We start from the raw sequence: 19603 nt of genomic DNA, 5'->3' as shown, positions 1-19603 counted from the left end.
TCAGCCCAGCTGCTTAATTGCACCTGTAAAATGAGGACACCCAGGCCAGTAAGATGGATTTGTGGATAAACACACTCATGGCATAACCTGAGTTCAATTCCCAGAATCCAGGTAAATACACAGACACCCAGTGGTGATCCTGATAAGTTATGCATTAAGACCTATTTAGGGCTGGGGAATGTACCTTATAGTTGGTAGAGTCCTTACCTAATAAATACTAAATCCTACATCCATTCCAGTGCCACATAAAACTGGGAATGGTGGGACATGCCTGTGACCTCTGCACTTGGGTAGCAAGAACAGGGCTGGCAAGACCACAGCAGACGGAAGGCTGTGGGGCTCCAGACAGAGCTGGGCAGATGCAGAACTCGGTTGGTGAGAAAACAGTGTGGATCTTGCTAAAGGTTATTCTGTGAACCAGAAAAAATGAAAAGAGCTAATAAAGTCATGGAGAAACATGTGGCCTAAAAGCCAAGACTAGGGGATTATTTCACCAACTAAAACCCTAAATGTTGGTTTCACAAGACAAGAACTAGAGTACCAAAATGCAAAGTGGCCTCTTCCCTCTGGACTCTAAAAAGGTCAGAGCTATGGCAATGAACAGTGGAGAGAAGACGTAAGGAGACTGTGGGAGGAAGGACTGGGGAGGCCTCAAGGCAACAGCTGTGCCCTGTACCTCCCTGCCTTGGGGCCTCACTCAGCTGGCTTGGGGCCCATGGCCATCTATAGGATTTTTGAGGCTGTAGCTCCCCAGGAAAAGGCCTTCTCCATACATTCCACTCCCACCCAGAGTCCACGGAGGCTGAGAAAGATTGTGGCAAGGAACAGAAAACACCTTTTATTATCAACTTTAGCCTACAGACCAGCGGACAGACTAGAGGTGTCCCTAGGCATAGTACTGTAGGTTGGCTTTCTTCTTGGCCTGAACCTCCAGGATGCCCTCCATGTAGTCCTCGTGAGTAAGCTCCGTGGCACCCCTGCGCAGTGCAATCATACCCTGCAGCCAGGATAGATATGATCTAGAATGCCTCCATGCATTTCCAACTTCCAAAAGCATGGGTTCCTGAAAGGGCAAGGCTTGAAACAATCCACCCACCCACCCTGACCACTCACCGCCTCCACACACACAGCCTTGCACTGGGCCCCATTGAAGTCATCAGTGCAACGAGCCAGCTCTTCATAGTTCACATCAGGGCTGGAGAAAGGACAAGACACCACAGAACTGGATTAGTCGAGGGGAGGGAACAGCAAAGGGAAGATGTCCTACTATGTACCCATCAAACAATAAAAGCAACTTGCTTTCTGCTGGCAGGTAAATCTTTATCCACCCTGACTGTTCTTCTCAGCATACATGAGATTGGACAAGCTCTTTACAGGACCTCTGACACACCAGCCTTCTAGAACCCTGCATCTGAGATCCCAAGAAGCAAGTCTGCCTTGAGGCTGGGAACATGAGGTTATATAGACAAGACAATATGACTCCTGATGAAGCCATGTATCAGCCAGCACAATGTAGCTGCCCATCATCTGCCCTCATGCGCCAAGCACTGTGCCTAAGACATCACCACGGCTAATGCTCAAAGTGGAATGATTTATCCTCAAGTTTCAAAAACAACATACTTTAGAGGTTTAGGTCACATGCTGAAAGTAGTACAGCTCTGAGTTCAGATCATCTGGTCCTGGTTAGGTTCTAAGCCATGCTTGGGCTGTGCCCATCTACTGGGCTGTGAAGGCCTATGTGTCTTCAATGGGAGGATGAAGCACAGGTGACTTTGAGTACCACAGCACCCAGGAGGGTCTGAGCCCCAGCAAAACTCTACCTCAGACAGCCGGAGAGAAATAGAGGCTATGTGCATGCATGGAGGGGGGATGGATCAACAGTATAGGAGTCATAAAAATTGAGGGCTCAAAAAGCTGTTGCAGCTGACCTGACATTCATCTTCCGTGAGTGGATCTGCATGATTCTGGCTCTGGCCTCCTCGTTGGGCATTGGAAACTCAATCTTGCGGTCCAGGCGGCCTGAGCGCAGCAGGGCAGGGTCCAAGATGTCCACCCTGTTAGTGGCTGCAATTACCTAAGGAAGAGGGGGAGCAGCAACCTGAACAGAAGAGCGGGACATACACTGACAAGCCCAAGTTACAGCAGTAACAGGAGGCAGCCAGGGAACGGGGAAGACAGAGCCCGAGCCCTTCTTCACTCACCTTTACTTGAGTGTTGGGCTGGAAGCCATCCAGCTGGTTCAGAAGCTCCAGCATGGTCCTCTGCACCTCTCGGTCCCCTGCCTTTTCACTGTCGAAGCTGCGGTGTACAAGAGCCCGAGATGCCAGTGGCATCACGGCATAAGCATAAGCTATTCCAACTTGTCCAGGGAAATGGTTGCCTCACCTTGAGGCTCCCAGCCCAGGGACTGATACAGAGAAAGGTTCACCGGTATATTAACTGCAGCATGCAAAGCTTGCAGAGGCTTCTGGGATCAGTGCTGGGCTAGTGACAAACTGTGAGCAGAAATGGCCAGGGCCAGGGCTGCGGCTCTGAGCTATGCATGATCCCACAGAACTTCGCTCAGAAATACTTAGGATCAGGAACCCAGACAGCTAACCTTTGGAAGGATTCTTGCGTCTAAAAACAATGGCCAGGCAACCACCCAACGAGTGGAAAGAGCTAAAACCAATCGGATACTGGGAGGGTGTCCAGGATGGGGGTGGAGGCAGAATGAGACTGGCAGAATGAGCCACACAAATCTAGTATTTATGCTAAGGAGCAATGGGATGACCTAGGAATGGTTTTAAATAGTGTATGACGGACTTTGAAAACATGTGAAATGACTAGATTTCTTTTTTGAGAGCAAGGTGTTAGCTGTGAGAATTTAGTAAGCAGAAAAATAGAAGTGTTACTACCCAAGGACAGGGGGAAACAGGATGGGAAAGAGCTAGAATTTAGCATAGCTTGGAGTTGGGCTCCCAGCTCACCCCTCACCCCCAAGGACCATTGGAAGTCCCTAGCGCTCCCGTACCGCTTGGTACCAATGGCATCCAATTCATCTATGAAGATAATAGATGGTGCCTTCTCCTTGGCCAGGGCAAAGGCATCACGAACCAGCTTGGCACCGTCTCCAATAAACATCTGCACCAGCTGAGGGCCTGCCAGCTTCAAGAACGTGGCCTGAGAGAAGGTACAGATCAGACCAAAGGCACGAGAGGCTCAAAGAATCAAGTCTGTTTCATACAGCGTCAAGTACCCCCACCTCCTCCTCACCCCCTGCCCACACACACCTTGGTCTGAGCAGCACAGGCTCGGGCAAGTAGAGTCTTCCCTGTACCAGGCGGCCCATACATCAGCACTCCTTTTGGGGGCTGGATACCCAAGTTCTCAAACTTCTCTTTGTGGTTCATAGGCAGGACAATGGCTTCCACCAGCTGCCAGGAAGAAGTCCTGGGTGAGGAAAGTGATGCCCTGAGGGATCCTACAGCCCAAATCTAGTCTGCATCTTTCCTACTCTAATGCAGGACAGTCTTCTCTCCTCTCTCAACAAAAAGACATTAATGTCCCCATTTCCCATCCTAAGGACAGCCAGGGAAGAACTGAAAGATAAGGACACTGGTCTGCACTAGGCCCATGGCTCAGATAGTAAGAGTGCAAGCTGTGCAAGCACAAAGACCTAAGTTCAAATCTCCAGCACTGGGCTGGAGGGACGGCTCAGCACTTAAGAGCACTGACTGCTCTTCCAGAGGTCCTGAGTTCAATTCTCAGCAACCACATGGTGGCTTGTAACCATCTGTAATGAGATCTGATGCCTTCTTCTGCTGTGTGTTGAGGACAGTAACTGTGTACTCATATATAAGATAAATAAAAATCATTTAAAAGCTGGGCAGTGGTGGCACACGTCTTTAATCCCAGCACTTGGGAGGCAAAGGCAGGCAGATTTCTGAGTTCAAGGCCAGCCAGGTCTACAGAGTGAGTTCCAGGACAGCCAGGGCTATCAGAGAAACTCTGTCTCAAAAAAAAAAACAAACCTCCAGCAACCATGTAAAAATCCAGGCTATAAAACATAAGCCCATAACCCCGGTACTGTGGGTCAGAGTCAGGAGGATCAGTGGGGTTTGCTGACCATCAGCCTAGAGCCAGGCACAGTGAGGGACCACGTCTCATAGGAAAAGGGTGGAGTAAAGATCAGGGTATTTACATTTTCTGTGTATGTATGCACTTACACAAGCACTTACACCACACACACAGGGAGGAGGGAGGGAAGGAAGACACTAGGGCAAAAACTGGGAGCCTGGGTGGAGTTTTTGCTCTGGACCTTTATGTGGCCTTGGGCAATCTCCAACCTCTCTGGAATCCAGGCTGTGAGCATCTGACACTGTCTTTGTTTTGTTTTGTTTGTTTTGTTTTTCCTTCCCACAGTAAGGGATACACTCTGGTCTCTGGTCAACTAGATGAAAAATTAAAAAGGCCAGCTTGACTGCAGACAGTGGCCTTGTTTCCCATACCTCCTGGATCTGCTTGTCCAGGCCCCCGATGTCACTGTATTGCTCTGTGGGCCGCTCATCCACCTCCATGGCCTTCACCCGAGAGTCATATTCAGTGGGCAGGGTCTCCAGGATCAGATAGGAGTCTTTGTTCACACCCTGAGAACAGAGCATGGCGCGCTTTCGTGTTTGTCCCAGCTCTGCCTAATGCTCTGGGAGACAAGTCATTTGTAGTCTAAACAGAAAGCTACAGAACTGGCAAATTGTAAGAATCGAAGAGGCTGCAGACAGAATCCCTGCAGCAGTGGCAAGCTCAGAGGCAACAGTGACTTGTGCAAGAAGCTCACTGGAGACTCCCTGCCTGGGTGCAGGTCTCACTCACCACCAGGTCTCCTGGCTTCAGCTTTTCTGCATCTACCAACCCAATCACTGGCAGGAAGTACGTCTGTAGGAAGAGTTACAGGCAGTCATAGCTACATTGAAACTCCCCAGTGCTGCCCCCTGCCCTGGATGTTACTGAGCCAACCTTACTTGTCGGGTAGAAGTTTTAATCACTGCACACTTGCCCTTCCTCTGCGAGTCCAGGTCAATATTGGCACCATCCTCTTCCTGGTCATTGGGATCAACGTCCAGCAACTAAGAAGGAAAATAAGCTCAGTCCCCTGAACTTCCCAGAATCCACTACTGTGTGTGCTCAAATAGTTCCCTATGCCCACAAGGCCACAGGCCTTACTTCCCGCCTTAAGCTTAATAAATGCACATTTGACGTGCTATCGGGTTGATAACATCTTCGTTGAGGGGCTGCTTCTGTTTGCAAAGTTCACCTGCCCCAGGAAGGAACCAAACCAGAAAACGGCTGAAACCTGTGACACTTCTAAGGTCCTTGCAGACTTATGTCTAGGAAGTGTAAGGTCAAGCAAAGCTTTTTACATACTCTACCCTGTGGCCCCCGTCCCAAGATGTCTCCAAGCCCCACTGCCTCCTCCTCTTCCCCTACACACACACACACACCCCTACCTCAATGACATTGGAGACAAGGTACGGCAGGGTTTTGTTCACTTTGATTTTCTCACTATTCTCTTTGATTTTGTCTTTCATGGCTTGGAGTTCATGGGTGACTCGCAATACTTCACTCTTCATGATCTGGGATAGGAGAAAACAAATGTTCAACCCTGATTCAGCTTGCATCAATTAGGGGCCTATAATAGATGAGGTCCAAGTTAGCCCTGAGACCCACCCAACCAGATCTAGGGCTTTCTGAAGGTCTAGCCTGTACATGTCCAAACTGCAGAGATCTGGACAAGAGACCGGTGTGAAAACTTCCTGATGAAATGGCTGTGGGATAGGGCTAGGTATTTTCCACGGGTTTGTGTGTGAATGAATCCCTCTCTCAGCCTCAGTTTCCTCATCTGTAAAACGGAGATCTGAGAACTCTGCTGCCTGCAGGGGAACCAGGAGCCCACCTTGATCTCGCTGTCTAACAGCCGTGTACGCTGGACGATCTCTTCTGTGGACATCTTGAGCACCTCCTCCCCGATGCCATCTTGCTGTTTAAAGAAGGAAAGAAGTACTTATTTACTGTAACTACGGGCTGCCATTCCACGTTCCCACAGCCCCCTCACCGCCTGCTTCCTTATCCCTTATCCCAACAGCAGGATGAAGTCGGGACAGAATTCTACCCACATCCCAAGAAGCTCTGTGACCAGGCCAGACGGGACCTGGACTTCCAGCCACCTCCTTTCCCGCCCTCCAAGAACTTCTAACCCTATAGCCCAAACTTTGGGGCGCCCTCGGGTCTCCCATCACTCACCTCAGCTTCATCCCACACGGTCGCCATCTTCTCCTGCCGAGTCACTGGACTCTCGGGCGTCGGCAGCAGATTCATTTCCTGCATGGAGAGGCCGAAACCGGGAGTGCGCACGAGCCCCTGAGGGAGCCCAGCGCGGCCTGTGTCTCAACGTCTTCTCTCCACCCGTGGAGAACTTCACCCGCGATTCCTGACGTGACAGAACCGGCTCTGTCCGCGTTGCCGAGCGAATCTGCGGCTGGGACTCCAGGAACCAAACCGAGGCTAAAGGGCCCGCCCCGTAGTCTGCCGGTTGCTCCGGTTCGTGCGGGAGCGAGGAGTGAGCTGCTATTGGTCGGCGCGCGGGCGGGGCGGGGCCGGTTGCACAACCGGAAGAGGCGGGAGAAAGGAGGAAGCCGCGGAGTCTTTCGGGAAATGCAGTTTTTGGCCTGGCGGATAACTGAAAAGGAGTTCGCACAGGTGCAGGTTCAATCTAAGGACCCAGGTAAACTTGGAATTCAAAGATTTGCAAAATGTCGAGTGTGGCGACGAATGCCTTTAGTCCCAGCACTCCGGAGGCAGAGGCAGGCGGATCTCTGAGTTTAAGGTTAGCCTAGTCTATAGAGTGAATCCAGGAAAGCTAAGGCTACACAAAGAAACTTTTGTCTCAAAAAAGAAATAAAAAGAAGGGAGGAAGGAAGGGAGGGAGGGAGAGAGAGAGAGATTGAAAAGAAACTGCTAAGTTTGATGGCACATGCCTGTCATCCCAGCCAATGAGCCACTGCAAAGAAGAGGCAAAAGGATTGCTGCATATTAAGGCCCACCTATAATACATAGTGAATTTCTAGCTATTCTGGCCATAGTGTGAGTCTTAAACAAAAATACCCTAACAAAACCCAGATAAACCATTGCTTCTACTAATATTAATGCAGCTCCAACTGTCCACATAGGGAGGTTCTTTTTGTTACAACATACTGTATATATGTTTCAACTCTTTTTTTGGTTTTTGGAGACAGGGTTTCTCTGTGTTGCCCTGGCTGTCCTGGAACTCACTCTGTAGACCAGGCTGGCCTCGAACTCAGAAATCTGCCTGCCTCTGCCTCCCAAGTGCTGGGATTAAAGGCATGCGCCACCACCGCCCAGCTTCAACTCTTGTTTAAGGTATTATATAGATACAACTCATTTAAAATGTGATGTAAAGCTGGGCATTGGTGGCTCATGCCTTTTTTTTTTTTTTAAGACTTATTTATTTATTGTTATATGTAAGTACACTGTAGCTGTCTTCAGACACACCAGAAGAGGGCATCATATCTCATTACAGATGGTGGTGAGCCACCATGTGGTTGCTGGGATTTGAACTCAGGACCTTCAGAAGAGCTCTTAACTACTGAGCCATCTTTCCAGCCGGGTGGCTCAGGCCTTTAATCCCAGCACTTGAGAGGCAGAGGCAGGCCGGCCGATTTCTGAGTTTTCTGGGTTTGAGGCCAGCCTGGTCTACAGAGTGAGTTCCAGGACAGCCAGGGCTACACAGAGAAACCCTGTCTCAAAAAAAAAAAACAAACAAAAAACAAACAAACAAACAAACAAAAGTGATGTAAAGCCCTAATCCTTGAAAGCTGCTATTACAAACTGTTTAGGATAATTTGAAATGCAAGTTAGTAATTAGTTACCTATAAATAATCACAGTTATGGTCATGTTAGATACTAGTTTAGTTAATTACAGAAATAAGCTTTATTTAGCCTATAGATGTTTTCAAAATTATACAGATAGTAAATAGCTAGAAACAAGCAATGCTTGCCTATTCACACATACTCTAGGTAGGTAGTAGATGGTCTTCAAACACTTAAGAGAATATGGCATTTAAGATGTCTTAATAACAAGGCTTTTGTTATGACATTGAGCTGCATCAGCTTCTGGCATTGCCTGAATATTACTTCAAAGAAGATGGTGGGCATTGAAAACCCTCCCATATGGAGTTTGATTCCAATGTGGCAAAGCTAGCCACCAGGTAAAAAAAAATGTCCTTTTGCCTTGACTGCTGACAGCATGATGTCCAAAGCTTGGACAAGCGGGACACAGAGAAGTCGACTGCCAAAGGTTGCCAAGACAAGTAGGTCAGTCCTTCATAACTCCTGCTTCACAATAGTTCTGGGCCTGTCGGCCGAAGATAGGTACCCCACCATTGCAGAGGAATCTTGGGTGACTGACAAGGCAGCCAGCAGTTTCTGTCATCTCTATCGTCTTGGAAGCTGGTTGCTGTGTACTTCCTGTTTACCCAGGTATCTGATTGGGTTGAAGACTAGATAGTTACAGGCTCACATTAAGCTTAAGTTGTGAAGGCTTTTAGAAAATGATTTGATCACACTCTTAAAACTCCAACACAGAGATCTCGTTGATCTTCAACCACCGCCTTCACTCGCCATGGACCCCAACTGCTCCTGTGCCTCAGATGGATCCTGCTCTTGCACTGGTTCCTGCAAATGCAAACAATGCAGATGCACCTCCTGCAAGAAAAGCTGCTGCTCCTGCTGCCCTGTGGGCTATGCGAAGTGCTCCCAGGGCTGCGTGAAGTGCTCCCAGGACTGCGTCTCCAAAGAGGCTTTGGACAAGTGCAGCTGCTGCGCCTGAAGTGGGGGCATCCCCACAACTCTGTAAATAGAAGATGTAGGAGCCTAGCCGTTTTTGTACAGCCCTGACCCGTTCTCCACACCTTTTTCTTTTTCTTTTTCTTTTTTTTAAGATTTATTTATTATTATGTGTATAAATGACTAGACCATAGCTGTACAGATGGTTGTGAGCCACCATGTGGTTGCTGGGATTTGAACTCAGGACCTCTGGAAGAACAGTCAGTGCCTTTAACTACTGAGCCATCTCTCTAGCCCCCATCTCCACACCTTTTTCTATAAAGCATATGACTGACAATAAAAGCCATTGATTTGGAGGAAAAAAAAAAAGAAAATGATTTAAGGGGCTGGAGACATGACTCAGTGGTTAAGAGCACCGACTGCTCTTCCGAAGGTCCTGAGTTCAAATCCCAGCAACCACATGTTGGCTCACAACCATCTGTAATGAGATCTGCTGCCCTCTTCTGGGGTATCTAAAGACAGCTATAGTAGCTATAGTGTGCTTACATATAATAATAAATAAATCTTTGGGCTGCAGTGAGCAACGATGGAGAAGAAAAAGTGTCTGAAGACAGCTGTAATGTACTTACATATAATAAATAAATAAAACTTTAGGAAAGAAAGAAAATGATTTTAAGGTCTAAAAAGATGTTTTTAGGTTGATATATACAAGTTATGATAGAAGTGAATTAGGTACAGAACTTTGTACCCACCAAGATAGAATAAAGAGTAAAGAGTGGGGTATTTTCTTCAAGTTTGCCAAATACAAATGGATTGGACATTATGAATGAATGTGATTTTTTGTTTTGTTTTGTTTTTCGAGACAGGGTTTCTCTGTGTAGTCCTGGCTGTCCTGGAACTCACTCTGTAGACCAGGCTGGCCTCGAACTCAGAAATCCACCTGCCTCTGCATCCCAAATGCTGGGATTAAAGGCGTGCTCCACCACTGCCCAGCATGAATGTGACTCTTACCTGATAGTTTTCATAATTGTTCTTATTGTATACAGTTTATTGATGTTAGAGAAAGAGCCTTTTATTGGACTAAGACAGAGAGATTTTGAGGGGATCTTTTTGTGTGATACAGTCTAGCCCAATCAAGGCACTAGAATCAGTGAAAGATCCTGTCTCACTCAGAGGGTAAGAGGAGGCAAAGAGCAAGATGATACTACTTAAACCCCCATTCTCAACACAAACACACAGGTGAGTGTGCTCACACAGACACACTCATCGCACATACACACACACACACACACACTGGGAATACAGGGCAGGAGGCGGGAAAGGATGAAAGATCTCAGCCTATTTGGATTTCTCTTTATGAAGAATGGCTGGATCAATCAGTTCTCTTGAGAGCAGTTCTCTTGGTGTTTGGGAAAAGATGGAAAATAAAGATGGTTTGAGAACATTGCAGTGCTGAGGAAAATTAGGAACCATCCTAGCAGGAAGCTGAGATTCTGAGCCTGGCCTCAAGAAGAAAGAAAGCAGCTTGGGGAATCAGGTCCATTGGGCCCTTGAAAGGGAAGAAAAAGCCCAGAGCAAGGGAGGAAGGAAGCCCTGCAGTCAACATACTGGTGCCAATACAAGCTGGAGCCAGGAGGGCATCAGGAATGGCCGGGCAGTTCCATTCTGACCCTAAACTCCTGAGGAAGGGACCAGGAATGGAAAGGATAGTCAAGTGTCCTTCGGCAGCTCTGGTCACCTCATGCTGATCACAAAGTTGTGGTGAAGAAGGGGCAGGTTGGGATGTGGATGTTCTCTGAGAACAGTAAGAAAGTCGATGTTTCTCCATGACAGCCTCAGGCTGGGATGAAATTCACCTCCTGTAATCTGTCATGGAGTATCCAGAGACATCAGGCCCATGCTAGATGTGGTTACAATACCTACTCTGTCAAGAAGAAAACAAAAACAAGCAAAGCCTTCTCAGAATTAAGAGTCAAGTCTGGGCCGGGTGGTGGTGGCACACACCTTTAATCCCAGCACTTGGGAGGCAGAGGCAGGCGGATTTCTTAGGCCAGCCTGGTCTACAGAGTGAGTTCCAGGACAGCCAGGGGTATACAGAGAAACCCCGTCTCGAAAAACCAAAAAAAAAAAAAAAAAAAAAAGAGTCAAGTCTGGTCCTGGATCACATCTTGCCAACATGCCATATCTTTCTTCACAGTACCTGGGCCTCTGCCCTTTGATTAGTGTCTCAGACCCTCCGTAACTCCTCCCACATCTAGATTTCTACACCTCCTATAACTCTGTCACCACTGAATATCAGTGAATATTGGTGTTCTTTAAGACAACAGCAAAGCCTCACTGACCATCTAGGACTAGTCAAGTCTTACTCTGTTTCCCACGCTCTCTGAGCTTCCCCGTCAGGGCACTTACCAGGCATATATATCTTCTGTGTGATGATTTGGTTGTTTGTCTTCTCTGTTAAACTCCTTGGGTACATATGTCCTAGTGTTTGCACAAGAGCCCAGGAGAATGCTCAGGCCACAAAACACATTCTCTTCCCCACCCCTTTAAGAAAGGGTGTCACTATGTAGACCAGGCTGGCCATGAACTCATAGAGATCCAATTACCTTGCCTCCTGAGTGCTAATAATAAAGGCTCACAACTGTCTGAGTGCACACGAGCATGTGTGCATGTGTGTGTGTGTGTGTGTGTGCGTGTGCGTGAGTGTGCACGTGCACTGTCTATGAACTCACCATGTAGTCATGGATGACTCTGAAGTTCTGGTTCTCCTACATCCAAGCACTGGGGTTACACACATATTTTTACCACCACACGCAGCTTATGCAGCACTGGAAATCAAACCCACAGCTTCCCTCATGTAGGGTAGCCCTCTACCAACTTACCAACATCCCAACACCAACTTGCTTTCAATTTGCGAAATGTGGCACCTGTCACACGAGTCTATTCCTTAATATCTCTTATCTCTCCCTCTCCCAAATATATCCACAAGCCCTCCCTCCCTGTTTCTGTGTAACATTTCCTAAAATTAACATTTTGAAAAATTCTTTATTTGGAAAAAAGGTAAAAATATGTAAAAAGTTGAAAGAACAATGAAAATCTGTGTCTTTCATATAGATTTGCCAATTGCAAACATTTGCAAGCCCCCCCTCTCTCACTTTGTCTCTCTCTCTCTCTGCGTGTGTGTGTGTGTGTGTGTGTGTGTGTGTGTGTGTGTGTGTGTGTGTGTGTGTTTAAACAAGACCTCACATTTTATCCCAGGCTGCCAGTTTTGAAGCATCCAAGCCAGTTGTCTTGTACCTAATCTGTTCTCTACATAGCAACCAGTGGAATTCCTTTGAAAGTGCTCGGATCATGTCACTCTGCCTAAAACCTCCACAGCAGCTGCCAGTCTCTCTAACTAAAAGCCCAAATCCTTCAACAGCCTATAAAGCCCTGCATGTTAGACTCTCTGGACTCCCCAGCTCCAAGCCATGGTGAGCAGCCTTCATGCTGTGCTTTGATTATATCAGGCAAGCCCCTGTTCCTTTTTTCTAGAATATCCTTTTCTGATAATTTTGCTGCTAGACCTGATCCCTATTTTTAATTTTTCTTCCTCTTTTAATATTTATTTTATTTAAGTGTAGGCACTCTCATTTGTATCATGCTGTGCCTAAGAAGTCCAGAGGCAGAGATCAGACAGACACTGTGGAGCTGGAATTACAGGAGTTATGGGTTGTGAGCCACCAAAATGGGTGCTGGGAACTGAACTCAGGTCCTCCGGAAGAACAATAAGCACTCTTAACCACTAAGCAGTTCCTCCAGCCCTATTTTTTAAAATCGGGATCTCACTCTGTAACGTAACTGGCTGGAACTTGTGGTCTAGTCCAGGCTGACCTCGATCTCATGGCAGTTCTTTGGTCTTACTCTTCTGAGTGGTGACGCCACAGCCACAGCCCACAGCACTTGGCTCTCTCACCTTCTTCTCTTTCCTAGGGGTTTGAACTCAAGGCCTCGCACGTGCTAGACAAGCCCTACACCACTGAGATACATCCCAGCTCTCCTTGCTTCTTTTGAGTCAGTTCTCAATAATACCACAGTGAGACGACCCCTAAGAACCATACTAATACCGGGCCTGCCGAGACTGCCTACTCCGGATCCATTCTACTCCTTCTTTAAAAAAAATGTCTTTTTTGTCTTTTTTTTTTTTTAAGTGAAAATGTGGGATATTCCTTGGAATTCCCAAGCTGAAGCAATCTTCCTATGGCCTGAAGAGCTGGGGCTACAGGTTATGTCATCATGCCTGGCACATACACATATATACATATATATATGTGTGTATGCATGTGTGTATAATATACATATATTCATACATACACACATCTATATGTATACAAAGCATTCTCAACATTCCAACCCTAGTAATTTCTTCTTTTACCACATACATCTTTAATTCTAGTACTAAGTGCATTTGAGTTTACATAGTGAGTTCTAGCCCTGCCAGAGCTACACAATAAGGTCCTGCCTTTAAAAAATGAATACCCAAGGGGAAAGATTGTTCAGCAGGTAAAGGCACTTGCTCCCAAGTCTGATGGCCTGAATCTGATGCCTAGGACCCCATGATGGAAGCAGAGGACCGAGTCCCTTTAAGTTGTCCTCTTACATCATGGGATAAGGCTTACAGGAGAACAAGGTCACCAGAGCCACACCATCACCAGAGCCACACCGAAGTCAAAGAGCTTGAGGTCTGTCTCTGAGAGAAGGGAGAGCAGCCATGCTAAAAGGGTTTTTATAGGCCGGTTTAAGTCGGGCTGGGAAATGGCAGGAGAGTATCAAGGGAAGGCAACTGCTGCAAACAAACTGCTGTAAACAGAAATTCTGATGTGGGGAACCTCTGGGCATTAAGATATCAGGATGCTGTGGTCTTGGATTGGACTCCTGAGACATGCAGAAACTGCAGTTTTTATCTCCTTGAAGGGGCTGGTTCCCTCTTGAGTAAGGACTAGGGCCAGCCTAACACTTCACATACATAGTGGTATGTGTTTGCACATGCAAACACTAAATAAATGTTTTTAAAAAATGAACTCAAATTTTAATTCTATCAGCATATCTACCTTGTTGAATTAAAGGGTGTGACTGATGTGCACAGAACCTTTGTGTTAATCAAAATAGTCATGTTGAGGTCCTAGGCCCTGGGGTAACGGCATGTGGAGATAGGGCTTTGGGAGGCAGCTGGAGCTAGATGAGGTGGGCACTCACCTTTACAGACTCGGGAAAGGAAGGGTGCCTCTCCTTCTTTGGGAGCACAGATAAAAGGCTATTGTTTTGGTTTGGTTTTTGTTTTTTTCGAGACAAGGTTTCTCTTTATAGCCCTGGCTGACCTGGAACTCACTTTGTAGACCAGGCTGGCCTCGAACTCAGAAATCCACCTGCCTCTGCCTCCCAGGTGCTGGGATTAAAGGTGTGCGCCACCACTGCCTGGCATAAAAGGCTATTAATATAAAGACACAATGGTAAGGCAGAATTCTAGAATCGTCTGCCACTTTGATGCCACACTTAAGTCTCCAAAGCTATAAGAAACTATGTTGTGGCAGTGGTAGCACACACATTTAATCCCAGCAATTGGGAGGCAGAGGCAGGAGGATTTCTGAGTTCCTGGACAGCCTAGTCTACATAGTGAGTTCCAGGACAGCCAGGGCTGTACAGATACACAGAGAAACCCTGTCTCTCGAAAAAAAAAAAAATTGTTGCGGTGGTTTGACACCACCAGTGGGTTTTGGGAGCCCTTCCAAGCTGGCTCACCTCCACTTCTGTTTCATTTGTTTTTCTGGAATAAGATATTCCAGCCTCACCTTGTACTTTCCATGGTCCAGGGCTAGAACAGATTGTCCCCCAAAGAAGCTAGTTTTGCTATTGTTGTTGTTGTTTGTTTTGGTCTTGATTTTTTTTTTTTTTGTGCATTCTATTTAGAAGTCAAGATCTGGGTGCTAAGTATGCCCACTACTATGTCAGCACTCCAGGCTGCTGGACATACACATACCCATTTAGAACAATGTGTAGCCCTGTAATTAACTGTTTCTTTAAGGTGTGTGTGTGTGTGTGTGTGTGTATGTGTGTGTGTGTGTGTGTGTGTATCTGTGTGTACATATGTGGGTCAGTGCACATGGAGGCCAGAAGGGGTTCTAGATCCCATGGAGCTGGAGTTACATGAGATTGTGAGTTGCCCAGTGTGGGTACTGAGAACCAAATTATGGTCCTCTACAAGATCAATGTGTGATCTTGACTACTGAGCCACCTATCTCCAGCTATATTTCCTGAAACCCAGGAGTTCCACAATGATGAATACAAAAACCAATTTAATACAATACTACTGAGCCTCTTCTGTTTTTTCCATATTTCTAATTATAATCCTTTTGTTGTTGTTGTTGTTGTTTTTGGACACAGTTTCTCTCTGTAGCCCTGGCTATCCTGGAACTCACTCAGTATACCAGGCTGGCCTCAAACTCACAGAGATCCGCCTGGCTCTGCCTCCTGAGTGCTGGGATTAAAGGCCTGTGCCACCACCGCCAGGCTTGTCTTTACATAAGCACGGGGATGGTTAAGCAAGCATGAGGACTCATGAGTTCATTCCCAGAATCCACATACAAAGCTGAGTGTGCTGGCAAGCACTTATAAAAACCTCACATGGTGGAGGTGGAGACAAGCAGGTCCCTGGCAAGCACTTATAAAAACCTCACGTGGCGGAGGTGGAGACAAGCAGGCCCCTGGAGCTTGCAAGTGAAGAAGACAGCCTGCCTAGCTCACTTGGTAAGGCCCTGGTTCCAGTGAGAGACTTTGTCTCCCACGGTAGCTGGAAATGCTTGTATTCTAGCATGAGAGAGCCACTCTCTCCAAAACCTACAGCAGCTGTGATTACCTGTATAAGAGCTGCACATGGTCAAGCCAGGGACAATTCCGGCATAGGTGCACGAGGAAGGGCTCCTGAGACCCCCACCTCTCGCTGAGGAACTGCGGGTCCTTCATGGCTGCTATGAAAAAGGATGGCTAGTTTTCCTTGGAGGAGTGTGACCGCTGACAAGTGACCCAAATGTTGGTAGATGGCCCCATATCCACGTGCGTAAGGGCAGCACTAGTTAGATTCAGTGGCTATTTAAAAAAAGGAAGAGTCAGAGGGCAGGGTGGCAGGCATGGGGAAGTGGGAGGCAACAGGGGTTTGTTTTGGTTGTTTTTGTTTGTTTCTTTGTTTTTTGGAGGGGAAACTGGGAATGGAGAAATTTACATGTAAATAAAGAAAATATCTAAAAAAAAAAAAATTTCTATCCCAGATTCCTTGGTTATAACAAAGGATTATTTAGTCGCACTTCAAATGCTCACAGTGTTGCTATAGAAACTGTTTTCCCTTAAGTTTTTGTAGTGATGTTCAGCTTGTAAAATACTCACCTAGAAATGGTAGCTCAGTGATACTAACAATACAAGCATTAAGGGTGACCTTGGAATCTTTTCCCAGTACTCTCCATCCCCTTATCTCCCTCTCCTCCATGCCGTTCAAATATAGAATCTAGCCAAAAAATTACAAACATAGCTTTAATTCAAATTGTTCACATCCTTCCTCCTCCACCACCTGCTTGCTTCCCCTGAGATGTTGTTAAATAAAACTCTAGCACTTTCAAAAAAAAAAAAAAAAAAAAAAAAAAGGAAGCGTCAAGAGGCAGAAGCAGGCAGGTCTATATGAATTCAAGGCCAGCCAGGTGAGTTCCAGGCCAGCCAGCCAGAGGTACACAGTGAAGCATTATTTCAAAAAACCAAAAGGGAAAAAGCCTAGGTCATGAACTCGGGAGGGCAACATGCTGGAGGGCGTCTACAGGGAGTTCAACGGAGAGCTGGGGATGGGTGTGATAAAATATATTTTATATGTGTTTAACATTCTCAACAAATAAAGAATGTTATCGAAAACACAGAGCCAGGCATGGTGCACATCCCAACACTGGGGAGGCAGAGGTAGGGAGATCTGAGTTTAAGGCCAGCCTGGCTTAAGGGAAAAACAAAACAAACCCAAGCATAGATAGACTAGGTGATCTAAACACAGACACTAATTTTCTTTTTTTAATTATTTTTTTTTTACATGAATGGGTTCCCCCCCCCTTCCCTTCTCCCTCTCACTCCTGCCTCACTTGCTCTGGCTCTGCTCTAGCCCATAGGTTTTTATTTGTTTCTCATTACGGATGGTTGTGATTGCTGGGATCCAAACTCATGACCTCCAGAAGACCAGTCAGCAATCTTAACCGCTGAGCCATCTCATTAGCTCGAATGGGTTTTTTGTTTGTTTGTTTGTTTGTTTTTTGCTTGTGTGTACATCTGAGCAAGCCAAGACTGAAGGAGAGGTAACTAGCCATGTGAGAGATAGGATGGTTTGAATGGGTTTAATAAGTTATGAGCTCGTCAGGGAATGAGTCAAGGCTTCTGGCCTAGGCATCTAATGATAAATAATTAGACTCAGAGTTGTTATTGTTGGGAACTAAGTGGCCAGAAGGAAAAATAGATTTTTTTTTTTTTTTACAGAGATGGGGAAGCTCTCGTTTTTTTCTTCAAATAGGACACCAACCTTGATTAACTCATCTTGGTTTGTTTTAAGATAGGTCTTAAGTATTTCCAGCTGGTCTCAATTCTGCAGTGCAGCAGAGGGGGATCTTGAACTTCTGATCCTCTTGTGTTACCTCATACAAACTTGGTTAATGTGGTTTGGGGGATTAAGTCCAGAACCTGGTGCATGCTAGGCAAGCACTCTAGCAGCAGAACTATCGTCCCAGCCTTTATTTAGCTCTCTTATTCAAGGCCTTATCTTCAGATACACTCACTTTTTCCCCTGGTCCCAAATACACATAATGAAATTGTATCCCCCACATGGCGGTACTTGTAGGGAGGCCTTTGGGAGGTGGTCATTAGTCCCCTTCTAATAAAAAGTGAAAGAGCCAGGGATGGTGGCAAATGTCCTTAACTCCAACACTCAGGATCCAGAAGCAGCAGGAGCTTAGTGAATTCGAATCTACATGGTGATTTCTAGACCAGCCCAAACTACATAGTGAGATTCTTGTCTCCACAAACAAAACAAAACAAAACAAGGCCAGTCTAGTCTAGGATTGCACAGAGAGATCCTGGTTTTTGTTGTTGTTGTTGTTATTGTTGTTTTTGTTTTATTTTGTTTTTTTGTTTTAAGTGCTGGACAGTGGTGGCATACACCTTTAATCCCAGCACTTGGGAGACAGACACAGGTTCAAGGCCAGCCTGGTCTACAGAGTGAGTTCCGGGACAGCCAGGGCTACACAGAGAAACCCTGTCTCAAAAAACCAATAGCAACAACACCTGAAAAAGGGGTGAGGTAGGGACCAGCCGGATGGCTCGGCATGTAAGACACTTGCCTCCAAGCTGGAGGGCCCAAGCTCCATCCTGAGGGCCTTGCATGGTAGAAGGACACAACTGACTCCCCAAAATTGTTCTCCAACTACACATTCACACTAGCACATATGCTCCCTCACATGTGCACACACACAAAATAAAAGTGCTTAAAAATATTGGTGAGGCAGAAGTTTACAATGCAGTCCATACAAGTTTCTAGCACTTTCCACGTTGCTTGTCTATTCTGCCTATTGGTTCTTTTTGTTTGTTTGTTTTGTTTTGTTTTTTGTTTTTGTTTTTTTTGTTTTTCGAGACGGGGTTTCTCTGTGTAGCCCTGGCTGTCCTGGAGCTCACTCTGTAGACCAGGCTGGCCTTGAACTCAGAAATCCGCCTGCCTCTGCCTCCCAAGTGCTGGGATTAAAGGCGTGTGCCACCACTGCCTGGCCTGCCTATTGTTTAGTAGTTCCCTTCCAACTCCTTGTGCTGGTGTGTGTGCATGTGTGCCTGTGTCTCTGTATATATGTGTCTGTATATGCATGTGCATGTGTGCGTGTGTGCAAGAGTGTGCACAAGTGTGCATTTCTGTGTGTGTGTGTGTGTGTGTGTGTGTGTGTGTGTGATCTCAGCAACAGGGATCTTGTCTCCAGTTCTCTGGGTAACTTAACTGGTAAGGTAGGTAGCTGGAGGGACTCACACCATGCAGTGAGGCTGTGTCTGGAGAGGGATATATGAGGAAGTAGGGTCAAAACACTAGCACCAGGTACAAACATTTTATTTTTCTATAAAGAACAACGTATAAAGAGGCAGGGGAGGGGAGCTAGGCCCAGAGGAGCAGCAGGAAGGCCTCTGGTCCTGAGTTGACTGTGGAGGCCCTGACCACTACCCTAGGATTTCATCAGATTGATGGTGGAGAAGGGGCCAGGGGAGGTTGTGTGGAAACCCAAGATGGCCACTGAAGTCACACAAAGCCTGGCTTCATGGAGGAGCGGCGGCAGTTGGGGCAGCTCCTAGTGCCATTGTTTTGCAGGCATCTGTGGAGGCAGAGGGCTGCATTCACTCACCCAGGCAGACTTACCTCAGGCCCTAGCTTGTGTCTTCTCCCTTCCAGACCAGGAGGCCACTGTCCAGTGGAAGAGAAGGCTGTCCCGGGCTCTGCTCACTTCCGGCCTGCCCTGCACCAGAGGCTTCCAGGCTGTGGCAAAGTTGGCATCTGCTGCCACCCCAAGGCAAGCCTGGTCAGTCCTGGGAGCTGACTTGAAGGGGCCTTTCAGAATTCCCCTGGGGATGACGGTAAGAATGACTCCCCCTCGCTGGGCGGTGGTGGCACAGACCTTTAATCCCAGCACTTGGGAGGCAGAGACAGGTGGATTTCTGAGTTCGAGGCCAGCCTGGT

At 46.8% G+C, this 19603-nt stretch overlaps 3 protein-coding genes across 5 annotated transcripts in view; 1 reads left to right on the top strand and 2 right to left on the bottom strand.

The window, feature by feature from the left end:
* Nucleotides 1-813: 813 nt before the first annotated feature.
* On the bottom strand, nt 814-6611 carry Psmc3 (proteasome 26S subunit, ATPase 3). Its single transcript, XM_031370939.1, has 12 exons — nt 6280-6611; nt 5933-6016; nt 5487-5612; nt 5001-5105; nt 4852-4914; nt 4491-4628; nt 3273-3416; nt 3014-3162; nt 2202-2298; nt 1929-2074; nt 1114-1195; nt 814-997 (listed from the first exon to the last, which is right to left on the bottom strand). The coding sequence occupies exons 1-12, from the start codon at nt 6361-6363 to the stop codon at nt 887-889; spliced, it is 1329 nt and encodes a 442-aa protein (XP_031226799.1). The 5' UTR covers nt 6364-6611; the 3' UTR covers nt 814-886.
* LOC116090457 (metallothionein-2-like) lies at nt 6575-8991 on the top strand. Of its 3 annotated transcripts, none has more exons than XM_031370949.1 (3): nt 6575-6760; nt 8424-8535; nt 8641-8991. In XM_031370949.1, the coding sequence occupies exons 1-3, from the start codon at nt 6691-6693 to the stop codon at nt 8882-8884; spliced, it is 426 nt and encodes a 141-aa protein (XP_031226809.1). In that variant the 5' UTR covers nt 6575-6690; the 3' UTR covers nt 8885-8991. The 3 variants fall into 3 exon arrangements, with proteins under 3 accessions (XP_031226809.1, XP_031226810.1, XP_031226808.1); XM_031370948.1 differs by having other exon boundaries at nt 6726-6760; nt 8302-8535; XM_031370950.1 differs by lacking the exon at nt 8424-8535 and having other exon boundaries at nt 6664-6760.
* A 9975-nt stretch (nt 8992-18966) lies between these two features.
* Rapsn (receptor associated protein of the synapse) overlaps nt 18967-19603 on the bottom strand; it is a 10026-nt gene continuing 9389 nt past the window's right edge. The window contains exon 8 of the mRNA XM_031370940.1: nt 18967-19241. Coding sequence (XP_031226800.1) covers nt 19169-19241 — 73 coding nt within the window. The 3' untranslated portion in view covers nt 18967-19168. The remainder of the gene's footprint in view (nt 19242-19603) is intronic.

The sequence above is a fragment of the Mastomys coucha genome, unplaced genomic scaffold (assembly GCF_008632895.1).
Source record: "Mastomys coucha isolate ucsf_1 unplaced genomic scaffold, UCSF_Mcou_1 pScaffold15, whole genome shotgun sequence".
NCBI lineage: Eukaryota > Metazoa > Chordata > Mammalia > Rodentia > Muridae > Mastomys > Mastomys coucha.
Note: the sequence above shows the minus strand (reverse complement) of the source record. Positions and strands in the feature narration are given on the sequence as shown.